The sequence below is a fragment of the Dicentrarchus labrax genome, unplaced genomic scaffold (genome assembly GCF_905237075.1).
Source record: "Dicentrarchus labrax unplaced genomic scaffold, dlabrax2021, whole genome shotgun sequence".
Lineage (NCBI taxonomy): Eukaryota > Metazoa > Chordata > Actinopteri > Moronidae > Dicentrarchus > Dicentrarchus labrax.
Window position 1 is genome coordinate 12,719,134 of NW_026136703.1, and position 17,420 is coordinate 12,736,553.

The window sequence follows — 17,420 nt, forward strand, 5'->3', positions numbered from 1 at the left end:
TTGTCATGAAAAACTACTGAAAATGGATGTGAAATGTGGCTCTGGAGGGAACTTGCTAAATAAACCTTGTTTTATCTTAATATGAGTTTTAGAAAGTTTGTGTTTCAAAATGAGGGCATAGAGTTTCAAAGATGTGGATCTTTACCAGACATGGAAGATCTAATTAAACTGCTACTGGGTTGCCTCATGGGAAGGTTTCTTGAAGCAGACTAGAAACTAAAAGTCAGGTTATCTCAGCCTTGGCTGCTTTGAATTTGAATTAGTTTTAACCAATCTCTTGGAAATACCCCAACGTTTATAGGACTGTAATGGAGAGTGCTGCAATAATAATACATGGGTAACCCTCAACAGTTGCTGTGTATGTGACTTATTAATGTGCTTTATTCCCTACAACATACAAAAAAGTGCTTATGTCACAGGTATAGCTGTCAGTACTGGATTAGAGGCAAATATCAGCTATACGCCATACACCTATAAAATATAATGAGTAAAACTGTATTTATAGTGTGGTAAGTTATTGTAGGAGGTGAGCTGGTCAAAAAAGGGACCACTGGGTGGCAGCACTTGTTCACGGTGTGTCATTAAAATTGTATTTATCAGCCCCACAACAGGGAGATACAGTACTGAACCTTATATTTTAATTTATTTACCCTTAAATACCAAACTTGTTATATTCCAGACATCGAGTGGCAATTTACTACTTGTGAAGTTAATACTTTAATAATAATGTGGGGATTTGAGTCTGTGATGCCCAACAGTAAGTTAATAAGTAGTTTGTTAAAAGTTTGTTTTAATCTCATATAAGAGAATAGCAGTAAAGTATTCTAATAACACCCTTTTAATACATCCACAAGGAGTTAATTTTACAGTAATATTTGCACTGTATTTCTGATTCAGACTGTGCAGCTGTTATCAGTTTTCTCATACACTAAGTTGACAGCGGTGAGATAATGGCTTTGTGATGAAGAGGTTTGTGTGGGTGAGAGATAAAGAGTTAAACGTGTCCGGCCTCTGCAGGCTGTGATTGGCCCGCAGCTGCAGCTCTGGGACGGACAACAAGTCTCCGCTCCGTGCGCACTGGAAAAGTCACTTGGTGGACGAAGCGGACTACACGGACTGGACTGGAGTTTTTTTTTTTTTTTTTTTTAATAAAAAGAAAATTAGCATATGGGAGTTTTTTATTGCGGTTCATGGAAGAGTCCGGTTTTATTACAGCCTTGAATCCGTTATTGTATCCCAGAGACGAGCGTGTGCTGGTCCGTTAGAGGTCGGTGAAAAGTCGACCGCTGTCAGTTTTGATTCATGGACTCAACACGGACTTTAGCTAAACGCATTTCTGTCAAGAGGCTGACACAAGGTTGACTTCATTCATTGAATATCCAGGTATGTTGTCGGACTATTTATTCTGGCATTTCCTCCATTTTGTTTAAAATTGTTCCTGTTTGTTTGCTTTCTTACCAAAGCTGCTGCTTTCTTGCCAGTGAGCAGCATCAAGGATACTTTACAGTAAATGCAGCAAAGATAAATAGGCGAAAACAGACATTTTCATCAACTGTTTGCTGTTCAGACCTCGGTTAGCTATGTGAGTATTAGCCGACATACACATAAGTGTGCTATTACATTGACTAGGACTTCTTAAACTTTCCAAGGACCCTAAAAGTCTGTGAAACCAAATGTAAAGCCCCAAAGAGTGTCTGACTGTACTTGGACTGAATATTTACTCACTCACATTATGTGATAGTGCTAACTTTCAATACACTTAATGTATTGTTATACAATATATATTGATTTATTTTGTAATATTTACCTTTTATTGTCTTTTACTTCATTTTAGACCCTCCAACAAACCCCAAAATGTCCCAGGAGTCTAGTTTTGAATACACTAAAACAAAAAACTAATCAGAAACAGTAATTTAGTGACTTTAAAACTGATTTGCAAATATTAGTACAATCATTGATTACTTTGTGTTTAATATAATGTTATATTTTATATAAGAAAGTAATGTTTTTTTAACCTTAGCTTGTGAAATTGGCTTAAACGACAACACTTACGTTCTTAAATACTCTGATAGCCTGATTATTTGATTATAGATTAGTGTATTTACCCTGTGTCACTGTGACCCTGTGTGTTTCAGATTTAGAGAACATGAAGTTGTGTCTGGACAGTATGGGCCTCCTGAAGATTGTGCTGTTCGTCTTTAAGGCTGTTTTACTGACTGACTGTGCACGAGGTGAGAGGTGCTCCATAAATGTTTCTCTCTTTCTTACTGATATTGTGTGTTTTAAACCTGGATGGTAACGCCAGATCATTATAACTCAAGTTGACTGGCTGGTTTCTTGTGAGCATGAAGAAAATCTCAGTTGGCTCTTAACGTTTTCACACCGAGGAGTAAGAGACGGAAAACTAAGAACTAAAAAATCTCTAAAGGCAGCCCAAAATCAACACAGGGCAGGGGAATGAGAGAGGGCAAGCCAACCCCTACCCCCAGTTTGTGTGTGTTTCAGTCGTGAACGTGTAAGTGTGTGTGTGTGTGTGTGTGTGTGCGCACATTCACTACAGCTAAACCAAACAAACATCATCCATCAGCTTCCCAGGGTGAAAGAACACAAGTCAGTGTAAGAGTCCAGCTCTCCCGCAGGCTGGCCAAGGGACTGCCTCACATCAGCCTGTGTGTCTGCGTGTGTGTTTATTCGTGCGTTCATGACCGAAACACTGAGTGGAGAGTGGGAGACCTCAGTCTGACCACAATTCACTCTAGTGTTTATTGTGCCAGTATCAATACTTTGCTTTATAAAGACAACTTACAGTGAGCTTGTCAACAGGTCATGAATAAATGTCGAGGCAATTTCTATGATTTCATCCACCATCACTGACTACTGAACCATGTCTGATGCAATCCAGTGCCGTGAGTCGAAGACCGAGGCCAAACTTGAAACTGCACTCCGGCTTTAATGAGAGAAAACTGAAAGCCAGACACATTTCCCCGGAAGACCACGCACTGGCAAAACAAGCAGGCTCCATAGCACTCTCTTTATTCTCCAGCTCAGCGTGGAAGTAAACTCAAGAGGCGTCTGATAGGTACAATACCTGCATGTGGCTATCAGGGCTCGAGGTAGAGGGGGCAGGAGGGGGCTGGCGGTGGTTTAGAGGGGGGAGATTAGATCTGTGGGTCTGCAGACAATGCTTCATTCACAGCTTGGCAGCTCTGCCTTTACGGCACGACTAAATCAAAAGTAAACAAGACGTGAAGGCTAAATAAGATTAGACAGGCAATTTTGTATGTTTACAGATTAACAGATGTCAGTGAAGGAGAAACCCAAAGGAGAATCCGATGGGGTTGGTGGAGAGCTGGAGGTCCGATGGGTCTGAATTGATTTCGTGTCAGACAAAAAAGGGAGAATTTACAGGCTGTTTTTCATAATTTGTCTGAAAGTGGTAACAGATGCACCAACAGATAGACGGATCAGCAGACATGTAGTTGGCAGGCAGGCAGATGATTTTGAATGGTGCTTGACAATCTGTAAAGTGTAAATATCCCACAGTTCTCCCAGCACATGCAGAGATACAGTGAGTTCTGTGTTACAGTCCAAATGCAACAGCTTGACTCTGACATGCTGTGAAATACAGTCAGGGGTTTTGACTTGATGCTTGTGCTTTTATAGTGAAGCCAGGGCCAGAAAAGCTGTAAAACTGTCCCTGTAAAATTTAACAATGTAGATGACATCTTTGACAAATGAAATTATAAAGGACAGGCCCCCTTTGACTTATGTGTGAAACAGGAAAAACACATTGGAAGTGTTACTTTACTGCTGTTGTCTAAACATTTCAAACAATGCATCTGAGAAGACAGTAAGTTTGGGTGAATGATTTTAAGCCTGTTGCTGTCAGTCATCAAGCGACATCTGACCCCCGGACCCCTGTCCTTGTGCCACACACACACACACACACACACACACACACAAACACACACACACACAGACCCTCTCTCCCTTCACTGCTACGACTTTGCAACAGGCCAAGCAAGAATTATTTCTTAAGACCCCCCCCCAGGAACCCCCGCACTTCCTCGTCCCAGCGCCTTCTTTCCTCCCCCTTTGGTGCTCCGCCACCCCCAGCAGCTGGAGGAGGTGCTCAGTGATGTGTCCCAGCAGAGCCTCTAATGTGGTGACAGGCCCGGGGACCACTGGGCTCCACTAACTGAGGAATGCAGCAGCCCTGGACATATGGATCTGCAGAAATGCACCCTGGGAGAAACAGAGAGGCACCAGGTGTCCTCTTGATGCATTTTAATTAGATTAGATATTAACAGGCATTAAATACAGTTGCGTCTTTTTTGTATTCCTGTTTTCTAACGCCACACATCGTTGCTTCACCTCTGGAGGCATCTGGTGAAGTTTAGAGCATGCAAACTGCTCTACAACCTCGTTGGAAAATATACATTTTATAGCAGAGTTACATCATGGTTTCATAACAAGAAGGTACTATGAGATACATTGTATGCCAAGGGCTTTTAAAATCAGAAGGCCATTTGGCTCCCAGACAGTTTTCCATTTCCTTTAACCGTAATGAGGCTAGTTTCTCAGTAACCAAATGCCCCAAAGTCCTCTTATTTTTTAAATAGCTCCTGAATAGTAAGAAGGTGTAACAGTGGTGTTCTGGCTTATGGGCCAAGCTGGTGAGACTGGGGAAGGGAAGAAAAGGAGAAAGAATTGTGCTGAAGAGGCTCGGCTGTGCTGCTGTGTACCATGTGTTTTGCAATACTCGCCCAATTCGCACTTTAATGCTCCATTTAGGTATTAGAAATAAAATCAGCTTCATGTTACATTTTGTTTTTCAGCCCACACCAAACAGTGGAACGTGAGGGAAGTTAAACATTTCCTCGTCGTCTACCTCAGCTCTAATCTGTGCGACCATTCAATGCATCACCTCCAATTATCTGTGTTTTCCAAAACCAGACGACCAACACTGCCTGCCACCCTTCTGACACATGTCCCCCTTCTTTCTCCCTGCTTCTCTTTGCATTTCCTCCCATTTATTACCAGTATAAAGTTGAAGGAAGTGAGTTAAGTTAATGTGCTGTCGTTAAAACAAGGCATGAGCTGACCTTTACTCCTACCCAGCCTTTCTCAACTCTCCATAGCCCCTATTTACTGAGTCTGGGTCCATTTGTGGAGAACAATGGATGGCTTATTACATGTGGCGGTCCCCCAGGTTGGACAAGGGCAGCAGTGATTAATTTTAAACACTCCTCATCCCTGTAGACCGGACTTATTTGCCATCTATTAGAACTCGCAGTAGACGGGGGACTCACTTTACTGAGGCGCTGCCATTTAGAGGTGCGTGAGAAGAAGTTACGAGAGCGAATGCTGCTTTCGTGAGTCTGAATATATGCATGTGTTTTATTAAGCAGGCTGAAATTACCCTGAGAAAAGTCATGATAATGAGACATCCAAGGAGCACAGGGCAATTTGGAAAACCTCAGAGGTATACCAACAACTATTCCCGCTCCACCTCCCTCTCCTCCAAACCAGGTGGAAATAATATTCCTCCTGCTACGATCCCTCTGTTTCTATCAAGGAAATAATGTTACCAGCAATATAACAGTCCGTGTTCCCCATCTATCAGCACACACCGCTGACCCTGTCAGTTTAGGAGGAAACATTCGGAGAGAGGAATGTGTCAGACTTCACCCCTGCAAGACGAAAGAAAGGAAAGGGCTGTAGCTGTGATAAGTAGTCATAATGGAGGTCAGTTGGTGTTTACTTTAGCAGGGTCATATAATCCCTGTGAGCAACACTCCCCTCATTGACTGACTTTAATGGTCACTTCAATTAGCATTCATGTGGAATTTCAACAAGGCATTGTCCCCTTTCAGTATTTGTCACTTTCAGCTGTATGCTAATGCCGAGACGCACATGAGAAGAATTTTGTTTTGCTTTTTTTTCAAATAAAATCGGACCGATTCATACAAAGATCTGTGTGTGTACAATGCTCATTAGTTTGTTTGGGCAGTTGGCTCTGGGAGTGTTTTCAGACCACACACACTCTTCCTGCTGGCTAAATGGATTTGGGTTCAGTTAAATAGAATTCCTTTTGCTCCTGTTAACCTTCACAAAACCCATGTTGCTGCTTGCAAAGTTCACACTGAGGTGCCAGACTGTCACCATTCAGATGATAATCAACTTTATGCGCTTCCCTGGTCTGACTTGCAGGATTTACCAGACATATGAATAACAGATTTTTCTTCTTAATTGGCAGCTGTTTGGTGTTTGAATAAGCATCTGATGATACTGGACACTGTTTAGACTCCACAGTTCAGGCTGCTGTGTTACACCCTTGGCCCGAGAGAGAGAGAGAGAGAGAGAGAGAGAGAGTGGACCGAGTGGCTGGAAGCGAGCCTGTAGGTGGGGGTGAGGGTCCGCCTCACTGGAACCTAACAAGTGACCTTACAATAACAATTCAGCTCCACAGTGGGAAGTGTTTGTCTTGCGCAACCCCTTTTTCTAAGCCTCCTTCATTTCTCCAGACCCACTCTGTTTTTCCTTTTTCTTTTGAGGAGCGAAGTTGTGGAGAGGGATGCCCCCCCCCCACCCCCCTTCTCCATCATGCCCCCCTCCTCTTCATTTTGTGCTCCACAGATGTTCACTCAGTCACGATAGTAAGTGAAATGATGAGATTCCAATTGCTCTCCTCTTTCAACCCTCAACAGGAGAAGCCGGTTTTGTTTTTATCATTTTATTTATGATTCGAGTCATGAATCCATCTGCATCCAGCTCCAGGCAGCGAGTGCAGAAATAAAAACTTCTCTTCCACTTTTCTTTCTTCTCCCTGCTTCTCCTTGTCTTTTCCTCTAACGTTGGCTCCTTTTTGCATTCTCTACCCTCTACTTGGTGTTGAGCCACCTTGTTAAAAAAAAAACTACAGAACATGCACCTTGACAACCTTTTGTTGTCCTTGGAAAAACCTATTTATATTCTATTTATTTGACGGTGGCATTTGGGATGTTGCTTAGACTGAGCAGGTTGTGACAAGTTCAACAGTTGTCATTGTGATGGTAGTGAATAAAAAGGCTGATTTAAACTGCAGAAATTTTATCTGGCCCATCTGACTCTATGTACTTGCCACAGCCTGCTTGAATCTGTGCTGCTGTAGCCTCATACTGACTTATCAGAATAGCAAATCAGGCAGCCAGGAGGTACCTGTTGCATATAACATGATGATGAGCTTCCTCTCTTTTTTTTTTCACTTTGTCTGTGCCATGAAGTCTTTCATTGTTTTCTTTCTGTTTAGGATTTTTGGAGGCAGTTTGGCGCTAGTCATCATTGTAATCTGATATCAGACATCAGTGCCTCTCTCTGAAACTTTCTCTGTCTTTGTTTTCTTCCACCACCTCCTCTCTCTCTGAGGGTTTAATTAGAAATCCTGACAAACCTCTCTCTCTCACACACACACACACACACACACACATACAAACACGCACCAACCCTGCCATTCTGCAGTTAAAAGGTTGATTGAAAGTTATGGTGGTGGCAACAGCGATGGCTGGCTGAGCCTGAAGAAAGCCAAGCCAGGGGACAGCTGGGATAACAAGCTCTGAATGAGGCCTCTGCTGCCTTCGACACACACCCCCTGACCCTCCTTCCAGTTTCTTCCATCCTCCCCTCTTCGACCCCCTTCCTCTTTCAGTTCACCTCCGATGAGCTTCAATGAGACCCCACATGGCTTTGTGGCTTTTTCACTTCCACTTTGTTTTTCATTAGCAATTCTTTTGAGTGACCTCAGAAATTCTATGCGCATTGTGCCCATTGATTGAGGTTATAAAGAGTCTGGTTTGGGCGTTTGCTTGTCACAGTACGTCAAAATAGGAGTTTTCATTGCAAGTGTATAGACTGTCATGATGGAATTTGTTTGCATCCATTTCCAGCAGCAGCGGTCTGTCGCAACACTGAGGCGAGGAGGCAAAGAGGCCCTGACTTTTCATTCAGGGGACCGCTGTAATGAATGGAAAAATATGTCCCCGCTTTGACTTGAAGAGTGGAATGGGACAAGGGAGGAAAAATCATTTCAGGAGCAAAGAGTATAATCTGTCATATTTTATAGCAGGGCTACTGCTATCCCAGACTGGAATTCTGCACCATGCAGTGAAACTGATTTGATTTCCTCATGCACTGGGATGTGAGTTTGGGCTTTGGATCAGCCCCCAGCCTGGATGTACTTGGACTTAGAGGCTTGGCAGATGGGGGCATTTCTCCATTCATACAGTTATTCTGTCTACACTGAATATCAGCTAAACTGACTGTTCTTATTGTTTATTTTTAGCCATGCTAGCGGCGTGACTCTAGGGTTGGCAATGCAGGGCTCATCTGTCAGTCAGTTGGTCCACCATCCAATCCTGCTGGACAGATTGCCATGAAATTTTGTGTGTATATTTAAGGTCTCTAAAGGATGAATTTAAATGACTTTGGTGATCCTTTGATTTTATTTTACTTTTTCAGTGAAATATCTCAACATCTACCTGATGGGCTGGCACCACATTTTATAAAGACATTCATGGTTTGTGGACTAATAGTGATCCCCTGACTTTTCCGCAAGCACCAGTATGACATTTTTGGCATTTTTCAACAATTATTGCATGGATTGCGTTGACATTTTCCCCGGGGATGGATAGTAAAAACTTATCCCCTGACCTTTCATCTAGTGCATCCTCAGCTCAACATTTCTGTTTGCCAACACTTTGTTTTATGATGAAATACCTGCAAAACTAATGAAGTTCCCATCAGCCTCAGCTGTACTTTGTGTTCAGTGGTAATTAGCAACTGCCAACACGCTAATTAAGATCATAAACATGCTAAACATCAACATGTTACAATTATCTTTGTGGGAGTATTAGAATTTTGACATTGGCATTTACAAAAACACTACTGTGCCCAAGTACAGTCTCAACTAGCATGACTGTAGACTGTTATTTGTTTTTTAATTAATTTTGAAGGCATTTTCACCTTTATTGGATAGTTGGCAGGAGGAAATAAAGGGATTCAATGATGTGACAGAAGTCCTTGCAGCACAGCATCTATTCCAGTCATCACATCAGCCCTCTGTTCCAGTGCAGGTCACCTTGATAAAAGGACTGTATAGCTCAGTGTGGACAGTTGATTAACAAAGAGGGAGACAGCCAGACTGGCAGACAGAGATGGATGGAGGGCAGTGACCTTTGTACAACCGAATAGTAAGGTGAACTGGGAAAGCACTGAACAAATTGTCACTGTGAAAGGGCGAGTACCACATCGTAATGACAGGCTCAACAGCTCCATGATGACAGATTGATTTCAGACAATATTCCTGGATTGTCAAGAGGCCCCATTGCTGTCAGTGAGAGCTTTGCCAGTTCCTCCACCCCCTCCGTCTGTCTCGCCTTGCTTCTCCCTGCTCTGTCTCGTCTCTGTCTCACCCGCCTTTCTCTTTCCCTCACCCACTCCTCTACTAGCCTCTCCCTCCCTCCTGCTCCGGTCTGAATCGCTCCATTCTGCCCAAACACTCCTGCTACATCGCAGTCTGTCATTGGCCCTCTCCTGAAAAGACCTTGTTGACAAAGGCGCTGGTGTAAAGCGCTTCCCAGTGTCATGGAGATTGGCTGATCCTCAGACTGTACGCTGGTGTAGGGTTCCTGGAGACGGAGAAATGAGGGGCACTCAGTGCCAGGCTCGGCCATCATCATCACCATCACGCAGATGTGACCACAACACACACAGAGACACACACACACACACACACACACGCTGGTCCGCCGGTGACAGCATGTCTGGCTCAAAACAGTCTTGTTTACAACCTCTGTGCTTCTTTGCCAGCCAGTTGAACATCAGACCAACTCAGAGTGGCGGTGGCTTGACTTAATAAGACATCTGTATCTCATTCAGCATCTCCAGACTGGACTCCGACTGTGTCAACTGTACACAATGAGCCAGCGCAGGTTGGATAGTTAGTTTTATCCCACTGTGGAATGCAGGAAGGTTGAAGAAGGAGGAATGCAGGGAGTGGCAGGATGCATCTCGCTGTTGACTGATGGAGGCCGTGAAACAACATGAACAGAGTTCTTGTAATGTTGACACAATGTCACGGACCACCAGGGTTTATTGTCCAGAAAGCATGCTCTGGAGCAGTGGTTGTCAACGTGTAATGTTTTCCTTTCTGCATTTGAATCGATTTTGAGGCTTGAAAGGCTAAAATTATTAAGTAATAGATAAGAAAAGCAAAAATAAGAGACTTGTAACCCTTAATCACAGTTTATGGTCCTAGTTTGGACATGTTTTGTGTGCAATGACTGAGTTTTCCTTCTCACATTGTATTTTTAAAGGATTTTTACAGCCCTGATTAGGTATACATAAAAATCTGCATGAGTATGTGTTTAAATACTAGGGGTATTATACTCTAGGGGTTTAATCTGTAACACCCTTTGTTGTCTGTGGCATGAGGACTACAGTATAGCAACATACATATGAAGTCTTTTAGCCTCTTTCATATTCTGCGTGTGTTTGTGAGAGAGAATAAGAGACAATAGACAGGCGATCCAGAGCAGCCAAACATGTGTGAGCGTTCACACAATGTCCCACTCAGTGCCAAGTGGTCGGCCCATCTCCAAACATATAGACAGACAGTAATAAACAGGTGCTTGTTGGTGCCCTGCTCTGTATTGGGGAGAGAGAGAGAGAGAGAGAGAGAGAGAGAGAGAGAGAGAGAGAGAGAGAGGTCTGTTTGAGTGTGTCATGTGGCTGAGGCTGAGCCCGGGCCAGGGAGTGGGGTGTGAGATTGTTGGGATTCCTGGTTTCTGCCGCCTGGGCCCACCTAATCCCCTTCACTCCCCCATGAAACCCTCCTCTCCTTATGAGCTGTGTGTTAAAGGAGGCCTCTCTGCCATCTTAGCCTCTGCTCCCTGCCACTCTCTAAATCAACCCTCATCTGTTTAACCCTCAGCCTACTTCTTTCCCCATGGCTTGTTTTTTTTTTTTATTTCTCTCCCTTCCTCTGACCCCTCTTTCTCTGTCTGTCACTCTATCTTGCCTTTCTCTCCCTCCCCAGCCTCCCTCCTGTTGCCTCTTCCCTGATAAGTGGCCCTAAGCACACACTCAGCCCCTGTGTGTGCACCGGGCCTTAGCCTAATGTAGTGAGATAAAGCGGCTAGAGTGCCACTCACTGTGCACTCTTTATGAGAGGTCCAGTGAATTACTGATTCACATATGCATGAAAACATGTGCTTCTGAATTAGTGTGTTAGTGTGAGAAGAATATTTAAGAAAAACTTTATCTGTATGTACCATTCCCTCTCAAACAGAATGACTGAATATTGGACTTTAATTGAAACTTCTCATAGTCGGTTGCATCATAACATTTGACCAGTTACATACCAAGTATTCAGTATTTTTCTCAATAATTGTATTTATTTGATTTACTTATTGACATTTTTAATTAAGAAAAAGAGCAAAGTTAAACAGGTTACCTGATGCTCTAATACTGGCCGTTCCCTCCTTTTCTTTTAAAGTCAACATACACATAACCAGAAAGAGATAAACACATTAAATGATGAAGGTTGGCGTTATTCTAATTCTTTTTTTTATTGTCAACAAATCCCATGAAAATACCAAAACCTATTTGTTAGTCCATCTCTCAGTACTTCTCTACCTTGTCTGTGGCTCTTCAGCAATCGGTTCCTACTGACATAAATCCTTAAACATTCATTCACAAATACATATCGTTTTTTTAAAGCCTCAGTAATTTCCTGTAATATCTGGGCACTTTACATTTTAGCAAATCACAGTTCAGACAGGAGTAAACATTTGTTTTTTTTTTGTTGGGGACTATTTTCAATTATTATACATTTGATGCACTAAAGACTGTTTATGTCAGCAGGATGGCGTATGTAGGGTGACTCTAATTAAACTACAGCGCCCATGTTCATGGCAATGAAGGAACATATCACCCAGTGCAATGATGTGGCATTCTTTCATGTATCTTTTATAGTTTCCAGACAACAATGGAGGTCTTTGGCTCAGAGGAATAAGCTATATGAGGCTGTGGCTACACTGGCAATACCTTTATAGCATACAGTCAATGTTGGTCTTGTGTTTTTCCATGGGATTTGTTGATAATAAGGCAAAATTCCTATCCTTACCCTTTAAAACCCACACAAGGAAAACAGCAAGAACACAAGTTAACAAAATATATTGAGAATAAAAGAAGAGTAATGGACAAAACTCTCCCACTCACCCCAATATAGACAATGATCAATGAAATACTGGCATGTTTGAATTTAGCTGGGAAAAGAGGACTCCTAAAGGGTAATATTAATAATAACAACAACCCAAAATGGTGACTACTCTCAAAAGAAAATACCCAACTCTCTGTACAGTGGTAGACCAGGTAAAAGAAAGCAGGCAATAAACTGTTCCAGTAATAAGACAAAATGGCCTCTCCAAAAACATTATATGAAAGGCCTCTATTAATTCAAGTAAAGGACTTTCCATAAGGACTCCGTACTTTTCCTGGCTTGTGGAAGTATGGAAAAGTATTGAGTCCTTAGGGAAAATCCTTAAAGTGAATTTAAATGGGCTTTTCATATAATCAAAGTATCAATAAATTATAAAATGGAGCTGAGGCAGTAAGCCACCTGGATCCTTATGTGTCTTGTCTCGTGATCAGTTTAGTATGTAGATGATTGCCTGAACAACAACCACACCTACTAAATATATGGCGTCTGCTTTTTCCTGAAGCTTACGTGTTTTATTTAATGTAGGGAAAAATACAATATATGGCCCATTTATTGATAAACAAACAAATATTTATGTATAAGAGATGTATTTTGGGTGGAGCCTGGATTTTTGTGTCCCTGCACAGACAGATAATGGTAGTAAGGAGTCTACAAAAACACAAAAACACACACGCTGCGTTTCTCTGACAGAGGCAGCTGGGGCCAGGAGAAGGCAATCAAGTTTAATGAAATATAGCAGCTTAGAGTTCAAAGGCTCCACAGTAGGGCCTGTTAAGAGTAGGCCGCGTGATGGAGATGTTTCCAGAAGCTTTATGACGCTGGAGTAATTTCTCTCTGTTTCTTTCCTGTTCTTTTGATGAGGAGCCGGCAGGAGCCCGTTGTTCTGGAGCCATTAGCGAAGGAAGCAGACACAGATTCACTGCAAACTAGCAGCGATGTTATTCCAGTGATTCTGCTTTAATCAGATAGATTGACTGGAGCATCTTATTCTCTTTACCTCTTTCTTTTTATTCCACCCCCCCCGCTGTTTCTCTAGTCCCTCATGTCACCCAATAGCTCCTCCTGTACCATTCCCACCACCGAAGCAGTTGCTATTCAGCCCACATCAGATGGTGCCGAAGAAAGAGCCATTGTCCCGGCTGGTCTTACCCCACTCTTATCTATTGATTGGAAAGCCGAGAGGAGAAAATAACGGGTATTGATTACCACACTGGGTGAAGTTGCTGGGCAGGGCGTCTGGAGGGGTAAGAAAAGACGGCATTCTTCACCCTCCGCTGCCCCGCTGCTGTCAGAACACTCCACATATCCAGTCCCCTTTCACCCTGTCACTGCCCCCCCCTCACCTCACCTCCTTTCTTGAATTGCCAAGGTGGCTCTCCCCCTCTCTTTCTCTCTTACTGTTTTATGCCGATTTTTATCTCTGCTTGTGAAATGTATAGCCAGGCGCAGCAGCGGGCTCTGAACAGAAGCTCTGGCCTTTCACACACTCCCCAGACTGCGGTGTCTGCCTCACCTTTCGCCTTCACCTAACCCTTCCAGTCTCAAGAAAAGTCACCGGCTCTGGATTTGGTTTCAAGCTTTCATGTAGTTTTTTGTGCATTTTATTTTTTTTTCTCCTCTGAACTCGACTTTCCATCCATTTTGCTGTATTTTTGTATTATACAAGTGCTCCTGAGGTTTTAAGAGATGCATGATAGAATATTTCCCTGGAAGCACAGGCTCCATTAAACTTCCTCTCTTATGTTCGAGGTCTGTCTGCTCTTGTACGGTCTGCTGAGCTAACACAGTGCTGCTGAGTAGGAGGAAGCATTCTCTAGCTTCTATCTGTCTCTCTGCCTCTTATCCTTTATGTAAATACTGCATATTGAAGACACATTCACTGAGATCAGTGTTTATCTTTGTAATGAATCACTACAGTCTGGCAGTGAGCAAAAGCCTTTTGATGCACAAGAAATTTTTGCAGTTGGCTGGAGATTAAGGACCAAATCCTTTATTATTAGAAGATGTTTACAGTGTTGTTTGAATAACTATATTCTGTATTGGGCAGACAGTGTTGCGTGCATTATCAGGTTGTTCTCATTGCATTTGGTTAAGTTCCAGGTGTTCGCTATTGGAGCGGCTGTCAGCAGCCAAGCCAACCCTTTATTTATATGTTTGCAGTGGCTAGAAAGACCAAGGCAATTTGTATGGGAGGAAAAATGCACGTACACATCATTACGTCCACAGGTGTTTTGTAAAAGAGAAAATAAATGAGGAGAGAGGTACTAGCACAGATGAACATTGCTCAAGTCTGGCAGCCTTTGTAGTTTGTAATTCTTTTTTTTTTTTTCCTGTGTTCGTCTTTCCTAACATATTTCCCTCCACGGATGCCTGCACGTCAGATCAGCAGTTCATTAACCCGCTCACAAGGTTTCGTAAAAATTGCTATATTTAGTCTGAATCACAAGAATGCCTCTTATTGAATGTGCCCATTTCTCTTAAAATAATCCATCACCAAATTGAGCAAAGAAAAACAGAGCTAATTCTGAGAGTCGCCAGGCCTCCTCCTCCTCTTCCTGCGCTATGAAAGATTCCATTCACACATGGGGCTCGGCTATAATAAGGAGCGCCGTACCAATGCTGCAATACGGGAAGGCCCATATGGTCATGTGTATCATTTTCCATTTAGAGAGCAGCTAACAATTCTAACAATTTGAGTAAACACTCACCAGCTTGTCATAAATCTGGCAGGTTCCCCATTCATCACAGCCTCTGTATGCTTAGTTCAGCAACCAGGAGACAGCTGCAGAGAGAAGTACAGCTATGGGACATTTTACCTCCAGTATGATGTGATTACGTGTTCCATTGGTACAACTTAAACTATCTTACAATCAAGCAGATAAGGCAATAATTCCCCTTTTCTTAGAATTAGATTTTTTACAGAGGGCCTCTGTGTGGTTGCCTCAACGCTTTCAACTCCAAGGTTAAGAGAACCTGTCCTTGAGGAGGAGGCGGAGGGGGAGGAGGAGGAGGAGTAGAGTCCCTATTGAAGAAAGGATGGTGGTCATGCAAACAGCACAAATACTTATTAAGTTATTCAGACGATGTCCTTGATTTCAGTACCTCTTCACGCCTTGTTTTTCAAAAGGACTTCAAAAGGTTTTTTTTAAGAGCGGAGATGGAGGGAGGAAATCATTTGTTGCACATTCCTAGCACTTGGATCACCAGCCAAAGCTTTCTAGTTTATTAAGCCAAAAAGCTCAAGAGCTGGAGTTGTCCTGAATAACCCAAATTCAAGATCACGTAGACCTTTATCCACAAAGGAATAGTTAGACATTTTTGGTAAATGTGCTTATTTATTTGTTACTTCTTTGTTTGTTTTTCCGCCCTGTCGTTAACGTGTGTCTTGTTTGGTTTTTGTGTGGATTAAACAAATGAGATATAAAATTATTAATGTCTGGGCTTTCATGGTGCTAGTATGCGGATTTTGTTACCTTTGGACAGAGCCAGGCTATAGCTGTTTCCCTCTGTTTCCAGTCTTTAGGCCAATGGTTTTCAGACTGTGGTCCGAGGACCAACAGGGGTCCTTTAGTGGGTTGTAGGAGGTCCCCAGCAAAAGCAGGAATAGAAAACATTTAACTTTTATCACATTTGTCTGTTTTGACTGATTGAAATGTATAATGATCTTAGTTGATCATTAATTGACGACTTTATAATATCGAAACCTAAAAATGAATAAGAAAGATTTACTGTGTGGATTCCTTCTGACAAAATCCTCTCAGATTGGGGGTCTGTGGTCTAATCTGCATCTATTGTGGGGATACTTGACATGAAGAAGTTTAGGAACCACTGCTTTAGTCTAAGCTTAATTAACTGGCTGCCTGCTGTAAATGTCAATCATATTGATTGTTTTAAGGTAAAGGAATTCACCTACCAGTAACTGTAAAGCTCAGTAATACTACGTTAATATGAGTTAACAACCAAAATGAAATCATCTGGTCATATAAAAAAACTACTACTACTACTAGTACTGCTAGTACTCAGAAGAAGCTTGTGTAGCCATATCAAAAGAAGGATCCTCCACTAGAAGGCTGGGTATATAATAAGTGTCGAACACTCTGCAAACAACACTGCAGAGAGATTATGCAGTGCACCGTTGTATATTTTTAAGAATGGAAAAAAGCGTTCAGATGTTCCCCTGTTCTCAAGAAGACTATAACTCTCAGGAAAGGTCCTTCCAACTTTCACAAGTCTTTGTTTGACAGAAGCAGTACCAATGCTGGGTCAATGTGTTTTGACACTTTGCTTCAGCTGGACCTTTGACATGAATCAGGCCCTTGTTGCTGTGTGTTCCCTCCATTAATCCAGAAGGAACACATGGTTGAGTGGCTGGTGGGACTATAAGTCATTAGAGATAACTGAACCCTATTTGTTCAAGATTTGGCAATAATTTTAAATGTTTTTTCATGGCGGTTCGATCTTTTAGGATCAACTCAGTCCACGTGAGCTCCAGCAGCACCAAGCCAATGCTGTGACCTGTTTGTGGTCCTAAAGCAGAGTCCGCTGAGTAAGAAACTGAACAGTGAGCGCCTCTGTTCTACTTTCCTGGTAGCTGAGGAGTGAGATATGGGCCAGCTGACAACAGCCAAAAAAACTGTGGTTGCAGTTTCTCCACAGACATAAACAATGACACTTCCAATTTCCTGTGCATGCTGTGGACCAGGAAAGGCCATCCACAGAGAGGAAGGAAAACTCTTGAGTGTATGTGTGTGTGTGTTCATGCATGGTTGAGAAAGACATAGAAACAAAAAAAGGAAGGAGTTTTTCATCGGTTTTACGCTCAGAAGTTTCACTATTTTTCCGCTGAGTTTTGTGGCAGGACTTATAAACCACTATTTTTAGAAAACATGAGTAAGTCCAGCGTTTTAGCATCAGAGGTCACCGGCCCAGCAGTCCAGATGTTGTACCTGCAGCTGAGATACATCTGTTGGCAACGTGATGGATAAAACAGCCAGATGGCGTTACCTGTGTCACCTTCCCCCACCGCGGCCCCATCAGTATAATGAACTTCTTCTTGTTTACCACATGTGTGAAATGCACCAAAGGAATGTTACTCTGTGTGTGTGTGTGTGTGTGTGTGTGTGTGTGTGTGTGTGTGTGTGTGTGTGTGTGTGTGTGTGTG

The 17,420-nt window shown here is 42.6% G+C and overlaps 1 protein-coding gene across 1 annotated transcript in view; it reads left to right on the forward strand.

Moving 5' to 3' along the window:
• Positions 1 to 1,048: 1,048 nt before the first annotated feature.
• LOC127352668 (fibroblast growth factor receptor-like 1) overlaps positions 1,049 to 17,420 on the forward strand; it is a 28,383-nt gene continuing 12,011 nt past the window's right edge. Inside the window, exons 1-2 of the mRNA XM_051381238.1 lie at positions 1,049 to 1,383; positions 2,136 to 2,231. Of these exons, the coding sequence (XP_051237198.1) occupies positions 2,147 to 2,231 (85 nt within the window). The 5' untranslated portion in view covers positions 1,049 to 1,383; positions 2,136 to 2,146. The remainder of the gene's footprint in view (positions 1,384 to 2,135; positions 2,232 to 17,420) is intronic.